General features: G+C 33.4%; 2 protein-coding genes across 2 annotated transcripts in view; one reads left to right on the forward strand and one right to left on the reverse strand.

Annotated features, from left to right (window-relative positions):
* The window catches only part of LOC129216481 (pseudouridylate synthase RPUSD4, mitochondrial-like), a 49,009-nt gene extending 34,724 nt beyond the window's left edge, over positions 1 to 14,285 (forward strand). The window contains exons 7-9 of the mRNA XM_054850695.1: positions 1,065 to 1,200; positions 11,281 to 11,378; positions 14,027 to 14,285. Coding sequence (XP_054706670.1) covers positions 1,065 to 1,200; positions 11,281 to 11,378; positions 14,027 to 14,212 — 420 coding nt within the window. The 3' untranslated portion in view covers positions 14,213 to 14,285. The remainder of the gene's footprint in view (positions 1 to 1,064; positions 1,201 to 11,280; positions 11,379 to 14,026) is intronic.
* A 167-nt stretch (positions 14,286 to 14,452) lies between these two features.
* LOC129217234 (SH2B adapter protein 1-like) overlaps positions 14,453 to 22,120 on the reverse strand; it is a 42,973-nt gene continuing 35,305 nt past the window's right edge. The window contains exons 6-7 of the mRNA XM_054851507.1: positions 20,637 to 20,824; positions 14,453 to 16,165 (exon numbers count right to left, since the gene is read on the reverse strand). Of these exons, the coding sequence (XP_054707482.1) occupies positions 15,770 to 16,165; positions 20,637 to 20,824 (584 nt within the window). The 3' untranslated portion in view covers positions 14,453 to 15,769. The remainder of the gene's footprint in view (positions 16,166 to 20,636; positions 20,825 to 22,120) is intronic.

Raw genomic sequence — 22,120 nt, forward strand, 5'->3', positions numbered from 1 at the left:
ACTTTTTTCTCTCAATATTTTTGATTAAACTGTCCATATTGTTCTTAAAAACTTTTTTGTCTGTTATATGTGTATATTAATTAAAATAATCGATGGTTTATAATATTAAAATATCGAAAACCGAAACTAGCGGTAAGTCGAACTTCCGATAAGTCGAAGTTTTTTGTCGGTCCCTTTCGATTTGAGTTATCGCAAATTGACTGTATATATATTGCTTGTGATAAATGCATTTAGAAATGTAAAAATTATACAAGTTTGAATGAGCTTGAATAAAGTTAAGCTATTTAATCTCTTTAAAAATGTATTTATTCATCAATGTCATGTGCAAAGAAGATCAACTATTAATTTACTCAAGGTCTCAATGAGCTGTCATTGATAGGTCAGGGGTGCCCACTGTCATGGCGCAGACTGCACCATTAAAATTTTTAGAGGGGGGGGGGGTCTCCATGATACTGAAGGGGGTGCACCCTTGCCCTTAGGGGCACCCCTGGATAAGTTATCATTTTTTGGATTTTTTTTTCTTTAAGTACATTTATAGGTTGTCCTTGCATAAAACATTTTCCCAAGCTTCTGTTAAAAGTCAGAAAAAGCTGTTCATATTTTAACCGCCAATAGGGAATACTATAGGAAATACTATGGTTTAAAAGCAAATGTTTTTTCTGTAATGGGTTTACTAATTCTAGTTTATTTGAAATCATAATCTTTTTTAATTTGTATGTTTGTAAAAAATTAAAAATTTATTTACTATTGATAGTGAAAGAAAAAAAAGGACACCAAAAACTATATTGAAAGCATGTATTATGTTTCATGAATCGTTGGTAATTATAAATTATTTTCCTTTTAAATTTTTTTGTGTTGAATATGAGTAAAGTTGGGGAAATAACTCCTTTAAGATACATATAATGAAAACTTAAATAATTAGATGAATTCACAATTAAGTTTTTAAGTTTAGTTTCTTAATAAATAAATATGGTTTTACAACACTTACATATGTGCCACTATTTTTATTGATTATTCTTATGCTTTACAAATTAAAACTTGTGATTTAAATATATGTTTTCTAGATGGTTCTTCAACCTGAAATTCCCAGTGATATTAAATATTATAATCATTGCAATAAAGGAAAACGTGCAGTTACCCAATACAAGGTTATTTCTACCAGACATAATGCTGCTCTTGTAGAGGTCAGGCCAGAAACAGGTAAATGCTCTCCCTCACCTTTCGAACTTCAATCTTCAAAGTGAAATTTCATCACTTTTCATTTTTCAAACCATCAAGTATTTTAGAATTTATAAATCTATTATATTTCTTTTCATATTCTTAGGTAACAAAAACCTTTCACTACAAGGACGCCCATATGCAAAATTTTAAGAGGGGCTCAAAAACTTCCCCCATAGTTTAGCAGAATATTTCCCCCATGGAAACCGATTTCAGTACAGATTAGAGATATTAAAATTCGATATTTTTAATAACTTATTTATTAATGGGTGAAAAAGAAATTTTTATACATTTTTGCAATGAAAAAGCACTAAAAGCAAGAAAGTTTTTCTTTCAAAGATGGGTGCTCTTGTTTCACTAATCTAGTTTGCAATCCAGATTTCAAAAACCATTGCGCCTATGGATATTAGTTGCTGTAAATAAGTGAAGGTAGCAATATTTTAGAAGTTGACAGCTTAACTGTTTTGTTCGTGATGTCATTGTTTCCCCTCTATTAGTGGAGGAGCAAACAGTCAAATTTTGGCTCTCATTCAATTTTTGTGATACAATTATAGGAGTTAGTTTTTCTGAAATGTATTGGTACGAGAAAACCGAATTTAGATGTTGCCAACCCCAAAAAAGGTGCGGGGGGGGGGGGGGGCGGTTGTAACTGCATTAGGGGGGCAAGTTGTTTTCCGTTCAATTTTTGTGATACAATTATGGGAGTTAGTTTTTCTGAAAGGTATTGGCAGGAGAAAAACAAATTTAGATGCTGCTACCCCCGAAAATGCTGCAGGGCGGCAGAAAGGGGGAGGAATTATAACTTTGCTGGGATGGAAGTGTTTTTCCATTCAATTTTTGTCATACAATTATGGGAGTTAGTTTTTCAGAAAGGTATGGGTCTGTGGAAAACAAACTTGGATGTTGCCAACCCCGAAAATTGTGCAGGGGGCAGGGGGCGGCGGTTGAAATAACCTCATTGGAGGCTAGTAACTTTCTATTAAATTTTTATGATACAGTTTTTCTGAAAGGTATTGGCACAAGGAAAACAAAGTCGGATGTTGGCGCCCCCAAAAATGGTGCAGGGGGGTGGTTATAACTGAACTGGGGGGGGGGGGCAAGTGGTTTTCCGTTCAATTTGTGTGATAGAATTATGGGAAATAGTTTTTTTGAAAGATATTGACAAGAGAAAAACGAATTTGGATGTTGCCAACCCCGAAAGTGCTGCAAGGGGGCAGAGGGAGGGAGGGGAGGGATTATAACTTCGCTCGGGGGCAAGTGGTTTTCTGTTCAATTTTTGTGATACAATTATGGGAGTTAGTTGTGTATAGCACACAACCCCAGTGTATAGTTTTGACTCTTAGTTCCATAAATCTGTATTCATTTATCACATGTGGTGTGTTTAGCCCAATGTATTCCTGAATGCTAGTTTTTTTGGAACTGGACATCCTCCATTTAGTTTTTAGTGTAATTTTTTGGTCTTTTGACCCTAAGTTGAAGTTTCCACGCTGAGGAGTTCTGGTTTCATCTACTTAATTCATTTTGTTATGAAACCTTGTGTGCTTGTTATTTTATTTGTGTTATATAATACAGGGTTGTCCAAATTAAAGTTCCCCAAACTCAGAGGCCTGTGCAGGATGTTCTATGGGTCATAATGTGATGAAATCAGACCCCGAAGAGTTCCTATTTTTCCTACTTTTCAGATCTCTCTCCTTATTTTCCTACTTTTTCTTTCTTTAGTATAGCACTTTTAATTGTGCATTGATTCTTATTTTTACAATGCCGCACCGATAATTTTCTGCATGTTTCAATTTTGAAAAGCAAAAGAAGCAAGCAGATCCTGAGCTTTTCATTGACTACATTAATTTCTGGAAAGAACAAGAAGGCTGCGGCGTTTGCGTGTTTAAAAGTTAAATTTTCGTAATTTTTTTTTTCCGTTGCGCCGTTTACGATCAACTTTTCTTTTTATAGCCCCGACTTCAGCCTACTGTTTTAACGAAACTAAAAAAAAAAAAGATACTGACACATTCTGATGCTATTATATATTATTTACCCATCAATTACAAGCTTTAGTTAAAGCAAACGGTCGACTGTTCAAAAAGTTCGGGAAAAGCCGAATTTCCTATTCGCAAATTGTTTGTATGAGTACAAGTGAAATAGAGCTCTATTTAAACAGAAAGGCAATGTAAAACCTTAAAAGGAACATAAGGAAGCAAAAAATGAAAAACTTGTACATTGTATATATTTTATTAATGTTAGTGCAAAATAAAATCGACAGGTAACAGAAATTCGCAAAAACGGATCACTTTTTTTTTTTTCCATTCTAAATGTGAAAGTTGATGAAATATAATGACATCTAAGAGCACAGTTCCATCTAAAGTTTGTGAAAAGAGAAAGAGAAAATTTCTGACAATTAAAGAAATGCTAAAGTTTCTCGATGTGTTTGAACAAGTAGGAAGTGGAGCGAAGGTAGCACGACAATTAGGTGCGAGTAAATCTCCCATATGTACAATTAAAAGTCAAAAAAAGAAAATCCGTGAAAGTTCGCTGCAGAAGCGTGTACAGGGTTGATCTGGGCCCGAGCCTAAAGTTGGTCCGAGATTTTCAAAATGAGGAGAAATATGTGTAGAGATGTAAGGGTAAACAAACAATACGGAGGGGGCAGTAAAAGTCATTTATGACGGGCTCCAAAATTTCTGTGCACACCCCCTGGTTCACCGAGTAGTGTCTAAGCAAAATGCAAAAATTATGAAAATGGAAGCTCCTCTTGTATTGAGAATGAATGATACCAAGAGGAGGGGTGGAAGCGTTATAAAAGAACTAGTGAATCAACTGAATTTAAAAATGTATTAGAATAATGATTTTATTACAGAGCATAAATCATCAACATCTTCATTTTTTAAAGTTACAAGTATCATTACTAGTTCTACTGCACAGTATTACTATAGTTCACCATTTTATTATTACTGATTTTATACAGTATGTACCTTACTGGTTTATTTTATGTCACATTGATCACTGATTTCGTGCACCGTGACAGTATTTTATGCTGATTAAAACAGCTTTTTTAAAAAGTAAAAGTAAAAATTCAGTTTCTTATGTAAGAAACGATAATGTGTAGTTAAGGTATGGTTTAAAACAGTTTGAGGTGGTGTTAACAAATGTCCAAAAACCTAGGTATGTTACAACACGAAATTTCGACTTACGCAAGAGGTCTTGGAACACTTCCCTCGGGTAAGTCGGGATTCGACTGTACTAACCCTTTAGTTTACTTATTTCGTTATTCATTTAGTTTAATTATTTTATTATAAATTTTATGTCTCATATTTAAGAACAAATTTATTTTAGTTCTGCATTTTCAGTCTTTTTCCTTCTTTTTTAATTTAAACATCTGCCTCTGTTTATGCAAGAATGCATGTCAGCTGCTGATTATTTTCAACTAAAACTAATTTAATATTTGCTTTGCTTTTGTATTATACTGTTTGACCACTGATTATATGGAATTGGCAAACATCCAGTTAAGGCGACTCCATCTGAATGAGGGGGAAAATAAAAATTTTATGCACGTATTCCGCCCATTTGAATGAGATTCTGCTTAATTTAGAGGCTAACATACATCTGCAAAATCTGACATCCCTGAAAACTAATAGATGCGTCCACTTCCGCGTGTAAACCGGATGTTTGCCTTTCCATTCAATCCGTGGTTAGACAGTAGTTTATGACAACATGAGCTGAAAGTGTTAAGAGTATTTTCAAATGATAAATGGATGCTCTCGAATGTTTTCGTCTTTGACAAAACAAATTTTTAACAGAAATGGTTTTATTGCACCAAAATAGGAGTTTTTTATTATTATTATTAGTTTTTTTTTTTCACACTTAAAAATTTTATTACTGTATTGTTGAAAGGTGTTTGTTTGTTTGTATTTTATTTTCATATTTTTGTAATTAATATCTTTGTTTCCACCAGTTTATTTTTCATACTAATGATTGTCAGTCGTCTTGACGTGTGTGTAGTCCTATCTCTTTCTATTTTTTCCTACTTTTTTAAGTGATTTTTTCCTACTTTTTTAATTTTTGATTCCTTATTTCCTACTTTTTCTCCTCAAACAACCACTTCGGGGTCTGTGAAATTTTGGGAACAGACACATCAGATCATGCGCTCGTGATTTATTTTTAAAAAAATAGTACTAAAAGTTGCCGATAGATGGCGCTGTAACACAAGTAATTGGGAAATTTACATATTTCAACAACGTGATTTGCAGAAATAAAGCTTCTGCACAACGTATGCAAAAGATGAGCCCTACAAAAGTGAAAGGTGGAAGACAGGTGCTGCACAGGCAGTTATTTTCAACCTCGCTGGTACACAATGGTGACTTTGAAAGACAAAGCTCTATTGGTCAAACTTTTTTACCAGAACGACGAGAACTCATGTGCTGCTTTAAGAGCATTCCGTCGGCTGAAGAACATGCGCCGAGGACCTATGTCACCACGCGCTTTAAGGGAGATGATGAGGAAGTTCGAAAGATCTGGACAACTGGGAATTTTGCCAGGTAGAGGATGCCATGCTGTGAATTCTGCATGCGTAGAAGACGTTGCTTTGGCGGTCGTGGATACCACTAGACAATCGCCACATGGTGTTGTCAGTGTGCCACGTGTTTCTCGTGCTGTGGATATGCCCTATACGACCGTCTGGCGTGTGATGCGTCGAATCCTACGCTATTTTCCTTACAAAATCCAGTCTTCTTCAGCTGTCGGACGGGGACCCTGTGGTTCGGGAAACATTTGCGCTGCAGTTCCTTGCCAGAATGGAAGTCGATGCTGCTTGGCCGTGGAATATCCTTTGGACTGAATGAGGTCCATTTTCACCTGAATGGTCAAGTGAATGCGCACAACTGCCACATTTGGGCAAGTGAAAACCCGCGAGCAATTCATCAAGTGCCCTTGCACCCCACAAAGGTTACGGTATGGTGCGGTTTCACTGCAACATTCATCATTGGGCCTTATTTTTTTGAAGAGGTGACTCCAAGAAGATTCGAAACCTGCTCTGTCACAGGAAGACAATATCAGGACATGTTGACAACGTTTGTGATTCCTGAACTGCAACAATGTGGCCACCTCCAGGACACTATATTATGCAGGATGATGCACCTCCCCATATTCTTCTGGGCGTTCAACAGGTGTTACGGGCAACTTTCACTGATGCACGTGTGATCAGCCGCTGTTTCCCAACAGCTTGGCCTCCTCTCTCGTGTGATCTCACCCCATGCGACTTTTGGTTATGGGGATTTTTAAAAGATCAAGTCTACCGAGAAAATCCAGCAACCTTGGCAGATCTGAAAGACTCAATTATTCAGAATGTGCGTGGTATTAATGTGCACTTATTGCGTTCCGCTGTGGAACACACTGCTTTACGGGTGGAAAAAGTTGTGGAGAACCACGGCAGACATATAGAACATCCATAGAATGTCTTGTTGATCTGCAACTTCTGGTACTTTTTTTTAAAAAATAAATCATGAGCGCATGATCTGAATTGTCTGTTTCCAAAATTTCATCACATCATGACCCATAGAACATCCTGCACAGGCCTCTGAGTCGGGGAACTTTAATTTGGACAACCCTGTATTTTTCTGGCTTATTTGTTTGGCTGCTTTGCACATCTTTGGCATATGGTTTGTTCTTTTTTTTATTTTTCCTCTATAATTTGATTTTAATATATACAGGGTGTCCCAAAAGGTCGTTTACAAACTTAACATGCTGGTCTGTCATATCATGATGAACAAGATTTACATAGTAACATAAGTTCGAAAATACAATGCTGGCACACTACATACACACAAAGTCAGACACTAAAGGATGCACAACATGTCGCATATTTATTACACAAAGACGATGTTACGCAACATTTTAGTTTTCAAGGAAGGCTTATAGCTGTTGTTGAAATTTGCTGCCTTTAGCTGTCATACACGCGTCGCAACGACAAAGTACCGACCGTTGTAATAACGATCCATTCGGACAAGATTTCACCGATCGCTGCGTTGTCGTTGTAACGTGATTATGAGAGCTGACAGGACGGAAATTTTATCAACTACTTTAAGCTTTCCTTAAAAATTAAAATGTTGTGCAAAACTGTCTTTTTGTAATAGATATGCGACATGTTGTGCATCTGTTAGTGTCTGACTTTGTGTGCATGTAGTGCGCCAGCATTGCGTTTGGGAACACATGTTCCTATGTAAATCTTGTTCATCATGATATGACAGACCAACATGTTAAGTTTGTAAACGACCTTTTGGGACACCCTGTATATGCAGCATATATATGCAATATATATATATATATGAAATCCTGTTACAATGAATGCCAATGGAACAAAATATCCGTTTCTACGAAATAAAAGAAAAAACCTTGTCAGGCATTTTTTGGATTTTCTAGTGCATTTGCCTTCCTATCCATTTGATGTTGCTTTGTAGTTTTGGTACTTGATACTTCGAGATTTCCAATGCTGATGAGATCAATATCAAAGCAGCCTTTCTTTGTCTTTGGCTTTTTATTATTATTATTTTTTAATTCCTCCCGCCTGCCTTTTTTTGCTATTTTATTGTTTATTACCATTATATACATAATACTAGAAAATCGCCCGTCAAGGTATGACGGGTGAAATCTGCTTCTACTCTTCTACATTTGAACAAAGCCGTTGTCTGTTTGGTGATATTTTGATGCTTGAAATTGTAACCCTAACTCCAGTGGATTAACCCTAAACTCCAGTAGGTAGCATTCATTGTTGACCATTTTTTCATTCCCCTGAAATGGCACAGTCTTACCAGTAAAACAGTTAAGTAACCGGATCGTGTTCAGCCAGGTCACAATAAGCTTTTCCCTGCATCATTATATAAACATTACCATTAACATTATATTAACATTACCATAACATATTATCATGCCATGCCACAAGTTTCATTGTTAAAACTCGCGGGTTACTGGATCATTGGTTATTATATATATGAGAATATATATATACAGTCGAATCCCGACTTACGCGAGGGATGCGTTCCAAGACCCCTCGCGTAAGTTGGAATTTCGCGTTGTGGAACGACGTATGTTTAGAAATTTTTTATAAGCTTACCCAATTATTTCAGACATGTGTTAACACCCATCAAATTGTTTCAAACCATTTCTTAGCTATATATTACTGTATGTTTTATAAAGAACTAACTTTTTACTGTATTTTAGAAAAAACGTTACTATTTAACATGATAACTCTGTTATGAAGCACAAAATCAATGATCAATAAAATACTATACTTTAACAGTAGGGTACTTACAGAAAGAAAATTACTGTATTATAATAGCACTGAATAGATATCGTAATTTTAATTATAATTTTAAAATTTATGAAGTTTATGCAGTGTGGGAATACCATTATTTCTAGCCTGCTTCTATTTTCATGATGTTTGTATTTTGCTCAGATACTACTCTGCGAGCTTCATTATTAAAACTAAGTTCTGAGCTTTTGCGGATTTCCTTTTCTTTGAACTTTAATTGTACGTATCGAAGATATTAACTCATACCTAATTGTCGTGCTATCTTCGAGGCACTTTATAATTCACATCAGATATTATTGACACCATTTATAAGAAGCTATGTAGCTCAGCTAACAAAAATCAAACACTTGCTCCTGTGAACTATTCGAGTTCCGTTGTCTTACCCTTTTTTCCTAAAATCAGTCTACAAATTGCCAAAATCTTAAAAAAGTTTCATTTTTCCGTCACTTTTTCTCCTGTTAATAAATTAAAATTTTCACAGCTTAAACACCCTGTTCAGAACCTTGACAAATGGGGCATTTATAGTGTTTCCTGCCAGTGCAAATTGGCCTACATTGGGCAGACTCGACGATCCCTCAAATTCCGGATAAAAGAACACGAAAATTACGTCAAAAAACAGGATCTCAAACGCTCCTCTATTGCTCAACATTGTTTGTCTTGTGGCCATAATTTTATTTTTTCTTCCGCCAAAGTTATTCACGAGTGTTCGTCCATTCATGATTTAGATTTTTGGGAGTCATATTACATATGGAAAAATGCTAATTTAATCGTCAATGATTTGTCTAGCACTCCCCCTTTTCCTAATGTTTGGAAGTCTGTTATTTGATTTATTTTTTGTCCGTGACGTTTTCTCCTGAGTGCAACCGTCCTCTGTAGTTCTGACGTAACCTTGACGTCATCGTTTCCGGTACTGCTCTTATATCTTTTACAACTCGTCTCTCATTCCAATGTTCGCCTCGACTATGTTTTAGTCGGGTTGAACCTGTCTTCGTTTTTAATTGCACTGATGATGGCACTTGTATTTTAGAGTGCCGAAACAGCTGTTTGCTGGTTTTTTAACCTTTTTTCATTTTGAATTTGTACTTTATATACGTTGTCATATTTTATTCACTATGCAGTACAAAGTTTTCGACTACTTTTTATGTACTTTATAATTGCTTAAGCATCAAGAATCTTTACCTTTTCTTGAATTATCAGAAACTTTCTGTTTTTCTTTCCACTTTTGCTAACTTGAGATGAAAGTCCTTGTTTGGAAACCATTCTGTTCTATCAACGTTCATAAGAAGACAAAAAAACGTTAAAAGAATTGGAGCGGTTATTTGTATAAAACTAAAGCAAAGCATTGTTTAGACTAATACAATGCGTGAACTTCCGCTGTCAGTGATGCTAAAGGGATGAAAGTCTATTCACGAAACCAATATTTAGTGTCAACCAAGCCCATTCTAATGCTCCGCTGCTCCTTTCGAAAAAATGCCATGCTGCAAGCGACAGGGTTGGCAAAAACCCGGGTTTTTTTTTAAAAGCCCATGGACCCAGGGTTTTTTAAAATAAAACCCAACTAAAGCTGGGTTTTTTAAAAGAAATGTGGGTTTTTTTGTCCTTTTTTAGGGAAAATGTAGGGTACATGTAGCATATTGTAGCGTAAGTATATAGACAAAGGACAAAAATTGTCTTGGGGTAAAAAAAGCTGGAAAACTAGTTAAAATTCAGCGTTTTCTGAAGAAAAGTATAAAAGACAATGAAACCTAAGAATAGTGATAGTTTCAGATTTTTTAGTTTCCATGATTACCAACAGTTAAGGCAAAGCTACTTCTTGAGTGATAAAAGCAATTACTTCGTTTTTAATTTTTTTTTTTTTTTTTTTGTATTTTACATTTTTGTATTTTACTTTGTTATGCAAAACTACTGTAGAACCTCAAGTAGTTTAAATCCCTTTTTACTGAATTCCAGCTTAATCAAGACATTTCTTTGAATTTTATAATGTCTGTTTTTCTATTTCTGTGTACAGAGTAACAAATATTAAACTATTTCGTAAGATAATGAAAATACTGTACATCCTATTCTGTTTTCTGTCCAACCGTTTGTAACCCTGTTAATTTCTAAAAAAAGTACCTTGATTATTCGAAATTTGTGAAGTGTTGGTTTGCAGAATATAACTCACATGAAAGCCTTTTAGCTAGAGTAGTTTACTGTGTACAATCTACAAATATTGAGAAAATCACACGTGACAGGACTTAGTCAAAATAGTTTCAGTTATTTATTGACCAGTTAAAGAAAGAAGTGAAATATATTTATTTAAAATCTTTAAAGTATTTTTTAATGCTGTTAAAGTTCAAAATTCATTTTTTATGTCCATTGTCTGTGGTGAAGACCAAATAAAAAAGAAGTTTAAATTGTAAAAGTATTTAAATTAATTAATTTTTAAAAAAATTTCTCAGAAAATTTAAAAAAACCCAAAAGTGGGCTAAATAATGGTTTTTTTCAAAAAAACCCATTGGGTCCAATCCGGCCAACCCTGGCAAGCGAGTAATTTGCATCAGCAATAAAAAATTCATTACTCATGAAAAACTCGCTTTACATCCATTTTGCGCAAGTTGGATCGCGTTGTAGCGGGATCCGACTGTAGACTATAAAAGCTATTTCCATTAAAATCTGTGGGTTTCATAGTAGATTTCCCAAATAGCATCATAACGTACAAGATTTTCTTTCGATTTCAGCTTGCAAATTTCTAGGAAAATTACCTTTTTTTTAAAATTCATTTCTAGGGATCAAGCATCAAATACGGGTCCACTTCGGTTTTGGTTTGTCTTGCCCTATATTAGGAGATCACAAGTATTCTCATTTAACAAAATTAGCTCCACAGGTAAGAAAAATTTTGATACTTTTATAATATCATTATGGTGTCTGAATTGAGTAGGGACTTATAAATTGCTTAGTAATTTTTACTTTTTCGTTAAATGCTGTACTTCATGCAGCATATCAAGGGCCTTTATTCCTTGTTCAGAGGAAGAATAACTCTTAATACAACAATAACCTTCACGAAGTAATTACATTGTTTAATCTTTTGTGCTCCACTTTCCATACTCTTGTTATTCTTAAAGATACAAGTAAATTTTAAAGGACTTACAAAAGAACGTATACTAGTATTAAATCACATTGTAACCATCATCAAATTCAAGTCATTATTCATCTCAAGTTTCCAATATAGTGTCAATTTGCCAAACTGTAGACAACATAGCTTTTTAGAACTCCCATTATGTACCTTTGCTTCAATGACAGGGCTTTTAGCCAGGCCCCTCATTTAGAAGGGTCAGGAGAAAGGCTATTGAACCCTCCCCCTGGCTTTGAGAAATTATTACCTACATGTGGGTGTGGTTTCTGGTGTTTTTTGATATAATATAATAGTTGGGCTGAAAAGTTTGTTGGCAAGCACAGTAAAACACATTATTTTGGTAAAATTTGATTATATTATTTAATATAGTTGCCTTTGAGGGCGATACAGCGATTATAGCGATCATACAGTTTTTCAATACCAGTTTTATTGTATGATCTCTCTTTAGCCTCAGTTCCCTCTACAGAAGTGCTTAATTTCTTTCCAGCGAGCCTTCTTTTGAGGTCTGCAAAGAGGAAAAATCACTGGGGGGGCTAGGTCTGAAGAATATAGTGGATGGGGAAGCAATTTGTAGCCTAATTTGTGCAATTTTGCCATAGTTTTCATTGATTTGTGACATGGTGCATTGTCTTGATGATACAGGATTTTTTTCTTCTTCATATGAGGCTGTTGTTTCGTGATTTAATCGTTCAAATGCTCCAACAACCTTAAATAATAAATGTTGTTGATGGTCTGACTATTTTTGCGGTAATATAATACCATGTGCATCCCAGAATACTGACGCCATAATCTTGCTACTCGACTGTTGCGTCTTTCCATGCTTTGGGTTCGATTCATCGTGTTCAATCCATTCGGCTGACTGTCAATTGAACTCCAGAGTGTAGTGATGGAGCCGTGTCTCATCTATAGTGATATATCGACAAAAAATTCGATTTCATTACGGTTGAATATCGATAAACACTGTTCCGAGTCATCAAAATGTTGTTGCTTTTGATCAATTTTGAGCATGTGCGGCACTCTCTTTGCACACAGCTTTCGCATGTCCAAATATTCATGCCCGATATGACCAACACGGTCCTTTGATATCTTGAAAGTCTTGACTATCTCAGTCAACTTCACTTTTAAGATCATTTAAAATTGTTTTGTGGACTTTTTTGATGTTTTCGTCGGTAACAGCCTCTTTGAGGCGTCCACTACGTGCATCTTCTCGGATGTTTATAACGTCCTGTTTAAATGTAGCAAACCACTTCTCAATGGTTGAGTTACCTGGTTCAGAGTCCAAATAATGTACATCAAGCCAAACCGTAGCTTCAACAGTATTTTTTTTCACCAAGAAGCATTGCTTCATTAACACACAAAATTCTTTGTTACTAATTTTTTACACAATAACGTAAGTTGCTTCACTTTCAACGCTATATATCACAAACCAGGTGTCCATCAACTGTGAAATTAATAGTGTATCTTTTGAAGGTTGGTACTAACTAAAAACAACATGAATTTAACTTTATTAACTTCTTTTATACGTCAGCCTACGAACTTTTCAGCCCACCTGTTACATAGAGAATTTGTACCGTTTGACCCCCTTGGAAAAATTTGAAATGAAGGACCTGCTTTTTGCCCTAAATGCTTAGGAAAAAGATAGAGGAACTGACCTTTCATTTTAGCTCTGGATAGTATGTTTGATTTTAATTGTGTAATGCAAATTTGACAAGAGAATACGGGACAAAATGCAATAGTTTATTTCATTTGTATATTCATTCACATAGTCGTTGATTTATTCTTAAACATGTGTTTACTTATTTATTCATGCATAATTTTTTTTTATTCATTAATTCATCATCATTTGTTTATTTACTAGTCCCCCCCCAAAGAAATTTTTTTAACCAAACATACAGAAAATATTTCATTAGAAAATTTTTCTTGAAGTTACATATGCTTATTGCCAAAAATTAAATATAACCTTACAATGCAAGTTTTATTATATAATATATTTGTTCTCTCTTTATATACTGTAATTTTCAAATTTAATTTCTAATTTGTTCATTTTGAAAAAATGTAATTTACTATAACTGGTTCACTGCCCCATGTTCTCCTACAAAAGTTAGTAATAGTGATTAAAACAAAAGCACATAATTAATGCCACAAAACAAACGATATCAAATAATTGATCAATATTTATTACATTCCCTAATTTTTCAAAAGAATCTTTTGTTTATAAATCATTATTTTTGGAGAATTAACTGCTCTGCAGTTGGATAGTCCCAGAGTTGTTTGATAAGATATCTTGTCAAGAACCACAAGGTGGATTAAGTGTGAAAAACCTATACTAGTAATTCATTAGTTACAAGAACGTATACTTTCTTGTTTCTTTAAAATTCTTATTGCAATTTTTTTTTTAGAAACTTCAAGCTGATATATTACAGAAATTGTATGTTCGACAAAGCAAGGTGCGGTATATCCCAATGCATATTCATGCACAGAGTATCGTCATACCAGATTATTTCGAGAAAAGAAATTTGTTTGTAGCAGCTCCTTTACCTGAACACATGAAAAGAAGTATGAAAGCATTGCAATTAATTAAATAAAGTGGTTGTAACCTAACTCAGCTCACGAAATACTTCATTGTTTAAAATAGATCTCTTTTTTGGGAAAACTGAAGAGCTAAGTGGATGAACATGTTGAGTAATTTTTGAAGAAAATAGTGTAACTATCTAAAAAAAGTTTTGAAAGCTTATTTATTTAAAAATACACAACATTTACAAATAGGTTTATAAACATATAAGAAAATTGAAAATACCACAAAAAATACACTAAATGGCTAAGTAAAAGCACTGAAATAAATAAATAAATTACATCAGTAAAGTAGTAAATAACAGACTAAACAATCATGTTTTATAGTATTTCTTTACAAAATTTATATTTAAAATAATTTAATTTTCTCTTTTTAATTAGGAATAATTTAAGGAAATACACAAATACATATCTATGTGTAATAAATATTAAATAGTCGAAGAAGCATGTATTTTTACAATAGTCAATGTATGTGTGTGATGATTTTGTAAAAATCTTATATTAAACATAACCAAAGCACATTTTATAGAAAAAAAAAATCATTTTTTTCCCTTTTTATATGATTTCTTTAGCAATTCTGTGATCTAGTAATGGGGAAACATTTTCTGTAACTGAAAATATATCAATTCTATAACTTGAAGACAAATTATTAGCACCATTAATAAAAGTTTGAAGAAAAAGAAATACTTGAATATTTAGATTTACAGTTCTGCTGTATTTTTATTTCCTGTAAAGAATGTTTAAACTACGAGACAAAAATAATTGCCGTTTATTTGGCACTGAAATATTAAGGATTAAAGCATGCAATTTGTTTGTCAAAAAATAGCTGCATTTAAGGCAGAAATATTTTGACAGCAAAGCACGACGGGGGGGAGGGGGGGGGTGACAACTTTGCCCACACCCACTGTTATATAGTTAGAGACATACGAGGACTATTTTGAGTACCCATCCCCCTCTCCGAGAAAATTCTTGTTGTACCACTGTTCAGTAGGTTGGTTTGTAAACAAAATATTTCTTGAAAGAAAACTATAAAAGCATTTTTTAATTCTGCTGTAAAATGTTAAAATAAAATATTTTATATTAGGAATATTTGACTACAATTTAAGCTGTTAAAATGTTAAAATATTTCTTCTGATTGATTCAAATGCACATCATAAATGGTAACTTTTCTATTATGATGTTTTGTAATAACAATTCAAATAAGAAGCTTTTAAGAAAATTAATAAATATCAAAACACACTGAGAAAGATAATTAAGCTGTATTTATATAAGAAAAAGAAACATTTAAAAGTAAATCAACAATAAAGTTCCAAAAAATATACTGAGAGCAATAATAAATAAAAAATTCATTATAACTATAATTAAACAATTTCTAAAACTAAAACAGTAACAAAATCACTAGATCAGTTAAAATATCTTATAAAATGAAATAATGCAACGACATATAAGTGCATAATTTACAATTTTTGATCACTTTCAGTATGTTGATTTTTTTTGGCAGTTTGTATAGCTCTAAGAATTCGGGACAGCGTAACGAAAATTTCCTTGCATACATAAATGCTGACTAAATATCAAACAAAAGAGTATGTATTTTCCACAGCTCTTGCTGGCTGTAGCATTGCATGATGAGCGTGGGGTTGGACATTTTCCAGAGACTGGCTACGAACTCTAACTGAGCCTTGAACAGTCACAACTTCTCGCAGATCAGGTATGCTAGGCACACGATGAGCTGCAGGACCACCTGTCCTGCTAGATTCCCCATGGGGTGGAGATGATCTTGCACGAGAAGACATTGACTGTGCACCATCTAAATTTACTACATATTCTGTTAGGGTTACATCAGAAGCTCCTCCAGATTCGAGAGGAATTGGATGCTGTAGAAAATGTTCCAGCATGTCAAAAATTGTTTGAAACCACAAATGTTGCACACGACATTGGCCTTCAGGGTTGATTGTCATGCGTAAATGCTGAAAAAAAGTTCGATATTTATATAAGCACCTTTATTTGAAAATGCCATTTGGGAAAAACCAATGTAGTTTTTATACATACTGTTTCTTATAAATACCACTAGTTTAAAGATACATAATGAAAGCAACCCTACCCCCCCTAAAAAAAACTTTAGTTCACTATTTGATTACATTCAAGGTATGACACTAATTAAAAAATCTTCAAACAAGAAGTTTAGAAGCAAGGCAAAAGAACTGCTGAATTAGGGTAGACCAGAGGAATGCTACCACCTTAAGGAACTTCAATTTTTTTTCACCATCGAAAATCGTATTTATGAGCTAGATCAATATTTTGGATTATTGTATGCCATCTTAAGATGCCATCTTAAGCCTTTATGCATACAAAATGTGTTGTTAATAATATATCTACAAAAGAAATAGTCGCAAAAACATCAATTTGTGAACCTCTGCACTGCAGTGGTCTTACCCAGGGAGCTGGGGTAATACCGCCACGGACCTGGGGTAATCCCGCCACTAGCCAATATGACTAAAAGACTGAGAAGGAAAATTTATTGAAAATCCTATATGCAATTAGCATTACAATATAGGAATTGAAACGCAAAAGAAATGATATTTTTAGTTTATACCAGTGAAAAAACAGTATTTTGAATTCATCTTTTATTCAAATTCACAAAAATCACAAATGTAGTTTACAGCTGTTTCAACATCGCTAGACTCAGAATGCACCTACTTGCCAAAAGCAAGTGCATTTGTATTACAGTTCATTCGTTCCATATTTATTGCATATAGTACTAAGTTTGGATTGCTTGGATCAAAAAGGCTGCAGACAGATTGTGCTAAGTAAAGAATGTATGCATTTCTTGGCTTGCTCGTAAAAGCATGCTTATGTAATTTTAAAGAACTGCTGTAATTGAGTAACTATCTTTTATCTTCTGCTTTTAGTTTCAAGATAAGTGTGCTTGTGATCCAAAATTTCCAAAAATTTTGAGCTGAAAATGAGCATTACTTAAAAAAAAAAAAATAAATAAAATAAAAATATTTTTTTTTTCTCAATTGATTGCAATGAGTTTTTTGTATGCATATTTTGAAGAGTTTGCGGGAACAAAAGCTTTAAGCAGCTAATTTTCAAGCGAATCTGAAATAGTTTTTATTTGGGGGGGGGGGGATTTTTTAAACAAACAGTTATGATTTGATAAAAAAAAACGGTTTTAAAGCGAACCATAGCTAAAAGCCGTAAAAATTGCAGGTCTATCCATAAGTTCATAAAGTTTAAGTAACATCAGTAACTTTTACGGATGATCCGTAAAAGTTGGCAAGTCTGTGAATAAACTTTATAAAAGTGTGCTTTGTTCTTTACATAACTTCCTAAAATGCAATGATTCTCCTATCAAAAGAGATAATTTAATATTTGGAAATTAATTCTATTGAGGTAATCGTAATTTATATACAGTTCAGGACTTATGACCAACCCCTCTCTTAGAAGATAGAGTCTAGCTGCTCTAGAGTGCACATAATGAATAAATATTTTTTCCATTTTAGTAGAGGGCAAACATCTTTACTTAAGTTACAGCCTATCACAACAACAGTGTGGCGACAGGAACTATGATAAAAAGTTCCCTGATTACTCTGATTAAGTTTACTGAATTTCCCTGATTTACATTACCAATGATAATGGTTTCCATCCTTTACATTACCTGAAAACCATTGAATATTAAATAAAATGCAGTGTTTAAAACGTTTTAAGCTGTTAATTAAAAATATTTTTTGGAAAGAAGCTCTTTTTTTTAAGTAAAAATAGTGCATTAAATTACCTACAAAAAATATTATAGGAAATCTAAAACAAACATTTTACTTCCAGTAACCAGTTAACATAAGAATTCTAAAAAATTATTAAAACCACCCTTAAAGACATTATCTAATCATGATAAAAATAAAAAGTTTATTTGGAAATAATTTTGAACTGAATTTTCAAGCAGTATAATTGTTGCTGCGAGAATAATAAGTAATTGTGAAAGTATGGAAGTAATACAGTTTTCCTTACGTAAATAATAATGTAAAACAAATTGAAACCTTTAAAACAAACAGTCATATTGAGCTATTCTTTAACCAAGAACTTAGGTTTTAATGAAAGAATACAGCATTTTAATTATTAAAAAATAGCAAAAATATTTTCTTATCTACACAACTCAATTTCAAATGATTTCATTATTAGTCTAAAGAAAAATTTTTGTAATGAACAACATTGAAATGCAAAAAATAATTATTAATTTCAAAATCTATAGTACATAACTTGGTTTTAAAATAAAATAATTTGTCTCAAAAAAAAAACTTCACCCTTCATATAATCTGAGGCGACAGTGAATAACACGATGACAAAAAACAAAGTTGGTTTTCATTTAACATTCAATTTTAGCAATTAAATCAAAAAATGCCAAGTAATATCTTTTAAGCTTTTAACAATAACAATGTAGAAAAATAAAGATTTTTCTTGAAATCGTGATTACAGTATGCTAACTTCAAGACAATGAGTAAAAGCAAAGGAGCCAAGTCATTAATGACAGTTTCCTCTTTGCATATAGGGTTGTTTATTTTACGTAGCAAGGAGCGCGGAGCAGAAAAATTGAAGTTTTGTAAAATATTGCAGACACAGAAGCTTAGGAAGTTCATCCTGTGGTTAATAACTTAAGATTCAATACTTTGACCTTGAGGAAAAAAAGGTGCACAAATATGCATGAATGTATAATCGCTCATCACTAATTTTACTTTTTTAAGCAAATAATTGGTGGAAAATGCACAGGAAAAAAGGGTATTTAATTTTGCAAAGCAATAAATAAATATAAAACAATTTCATTTGATCAATTTTCCCTGAACTTGATCTTTTCAAAATTCCCTGATATTTCCCTGATCAATGAAGTTCCATGACTTTTCCCTGATCTCCATGATCTGTCGCCACCCTGAATAAGGTTGGATTATTGATGCCATCTGTAGTATTCATTTCAGGGTTCATACTTTATTTGGATGAAAAAATTCCATGACTTTTCCAAAACTTTTTCATGACTTCAATGAAAAATTTTCATGACCTTGTTATACAAAGAGAATAGAATTATTTAATTGCAAACTTGCTAATTTTTGGAAATGAGCATTAGCAAAATGCCTACATGAATGCCACAGCCTTATTGAAGCACTTCCTAATGATGAAAAAATGTAAGTGTATACTTAAAAAACTAAACTATTCTTTTATTTGCCTTCGTCATATAAATTTAAGTAAAGTAAAAGTGCAGTGAAATGAATATGATGATGTTTACGTGTCTAGCACTCTTTTTTAATAAACATGCAGAATGATATTGAATGGGACAAAAGTTGAATGAGTTATCACTAAGTTTCTATAAATTTGCTTCAAAAATTGCCTTTTAGTGTCAACAGAGCATTTAATCATCCACGTTTCTTGACAGTATTTTGGTTCTTTAAAGTAAAGCCACATAACTTAGTTCTTTATGTTTCTAAACCAGATCTTTGTTTGAAAAAATCCGTTCAGTAATGAATCAATCTTCTCATTCAAAAGTATACTTGTTTTGTTTACTTATGTGCATTTTCAAATGCATATAAATTAATAGGTTCAAAAATTCCAGAACATGTTTGATATTCCTGGCATTGAGCATAGCAGTGGGTCTCATGGATTAGTTTTGCGGGCCGGGCCGTATGTTGGGCACTGCTGTTTTAGAGTATTAAAATTCCTTTTCCTGTATTTTATCGCCTGACTAAAGATCTTTATCTTCTAAATCCTTCAACAATTTGATAAATTTAATAAATGAGTTCTTACAAGTGATGGATGATGGAATCGAACTCGGATGCAATTGAATTGTTTTTTCTTTTTTTTGGTTTGTTGTGGGCGGGAGTGGCAAAACCAAGAACGTGCAAGTTCGCTACTACAGAATATGAAACTTAAGAAGTGTTGAAAATAACAGTTTATTCAAAATTAGTGATGTCCAAGCAGTAAAATCACATCGCAAAAAAAAAGGCAAGTGACTGCAACAGAAGTGGATGCAATGAGATTTCAAAATTCAGATTTGATTTTGGGATTATTCAATTTTCCACTTTTAATAGCTTTTATGTGCTATAGTGATAAATAACTCAAGATTTCTAATGCTCTTTTAGTTACTGTTACTTTCTCTTTGTCCAGGACATTTTTCCATGACTTGAAATAAATTTCCATGACTTTCGATGAAAATTTGAATTTTTCATGACTTTTCCAGGTCTGAAATTCTCTTATTTTTTTTTCCATGACTTTTCACGATTTCCATGACCTGTACAAACCCTGTCATTTGCACATCACCCGCATTTATTTTGCTTCATAATTGGTTATTAAGCAAAGAATGTTATTTTTATTGAACAATCAGTTGCTGATGGAATGACATAACAAGAAAAAAAATATTTAAGTTGCATCAAAACACAACTATGAATAAAAAATCACCTTTGCTCGGCCTTGGAAATTAAAAGTTAGCACATATTCTCCTTTTCTCGTTTCACTTTGTCGAACAAGAAATACTCCATGGCCTAAAGGTCCATCTCTTAGTACCAGTTGAGCAGCATCACTTCTAGAAAGCATACCATGAAACCATGGATATTCTCTCAAGGTAACATAAATGTCGGGACCAGTCTCTAAAATGCATAAAGTTGAAAATAATCAGCAAGGTATCTACAGAAAGAAGATTCAATTCATCTTAAATATTTTAGTACCTAGTGGGCAATATAAATATAAAGTAGTACCTCCTTTAAGGAATCTGCGGAAAAGGGACACCTTCAATTAAGAAAAATGTTTTCTGGTCCTGTTGAATAGAGACCTTGGAGTATTTACCTTTGTAAAGAAACTACATAAAGACATTTATTTCTAAAAGGGGTGCGAGATGAGTTACAAACTCCGAAAACCCGAGCTGCAGGGTCCGAGAGGAAATGACCAACTCTTTTAGAGCCTTTGACTTCAAATCCTTTACCCCAATATATAATTTGGTGTTGTTATCTTGTGCCAGCTAGGCTGGCAATTTAGAGCGTGCTCCTTCACTTTACCAACAATACCGTAATTTGGTGTGAAGTCCAACTTCCACAGTACACACATGCCATAAGGACCCGTTTATAGAGTAGGCAACCATTCACAGCATAACAACACATTCACATAAAGAAAGGACAGAGCCGGGATTCGAACCTGTGACTTCCCCATCACAGTCAAGACTTCTCTGACCACAGCAAATATTTTGTTTGAAAACAAATAGAAACTGGAAGCATAAAAAATTTAAATCATTAAAATTTTCTTCCTTGTCTGCCAACAATGAAATTTTTACCAAACATGTGAATTGGGGCATAGAACAACATTTGAAAGTTCACTTAAAATGGCACTACATTACTTGATCTCTATATAACTTCACAGCTTCAAATTAATTCCATCAGATGAAGAAAAAAATCGATTAGTATTAATTAGTATACGTATATATCTCAATTAGTATTAATTATTTAAATATGCTAGTAAGTTTTCACTAGCAACTCTGCAGAAAATACTAATTTTTACTGCTCTTAATGTCTTCTGCAATTCAAGTCCTACACAGATGAGACCAAGCTAAGCACACTCTCGATCAAGTCTCTTTTCGAACAAAGAAAGAACTATCAAAATCGGTTCATCTGTTTAGAAGCTACAATGCCACACACAGGCAGATAAAAGTTATAATCCCCTTCCTTTCTGCATCAGGGGGTTAAAAATGAATGTTGATGCAAAAAAAGTACTGAAACTTCTTTTATGTGAAATAAAAAATTATTCCAAAAATGCAGCACCAGAATAATATTCTGGGTCCTTCTGGCACCAATGCACCTTTGCCAAAAACTGGTAGGTTTAACTAACAGGTTTTATGAGAGTAATTATAATTAAAGTTGATGAATGACTGAAGTCAAACTAAAGTTACAGCTTAT

This window comes from Uloborus diversus, chromosome 2, assembly GCF_026930045.1.
Source record: "Uloborus diversus isolate 005 chromosome 2, Udiv.v.3.1, whole genome shotgun sequence".
NCBI lineage: Eukaryota > Metazoa > Arthropoda > Arachnida > Araneae > Uloboridae > Uloborus > Uloborus diversus.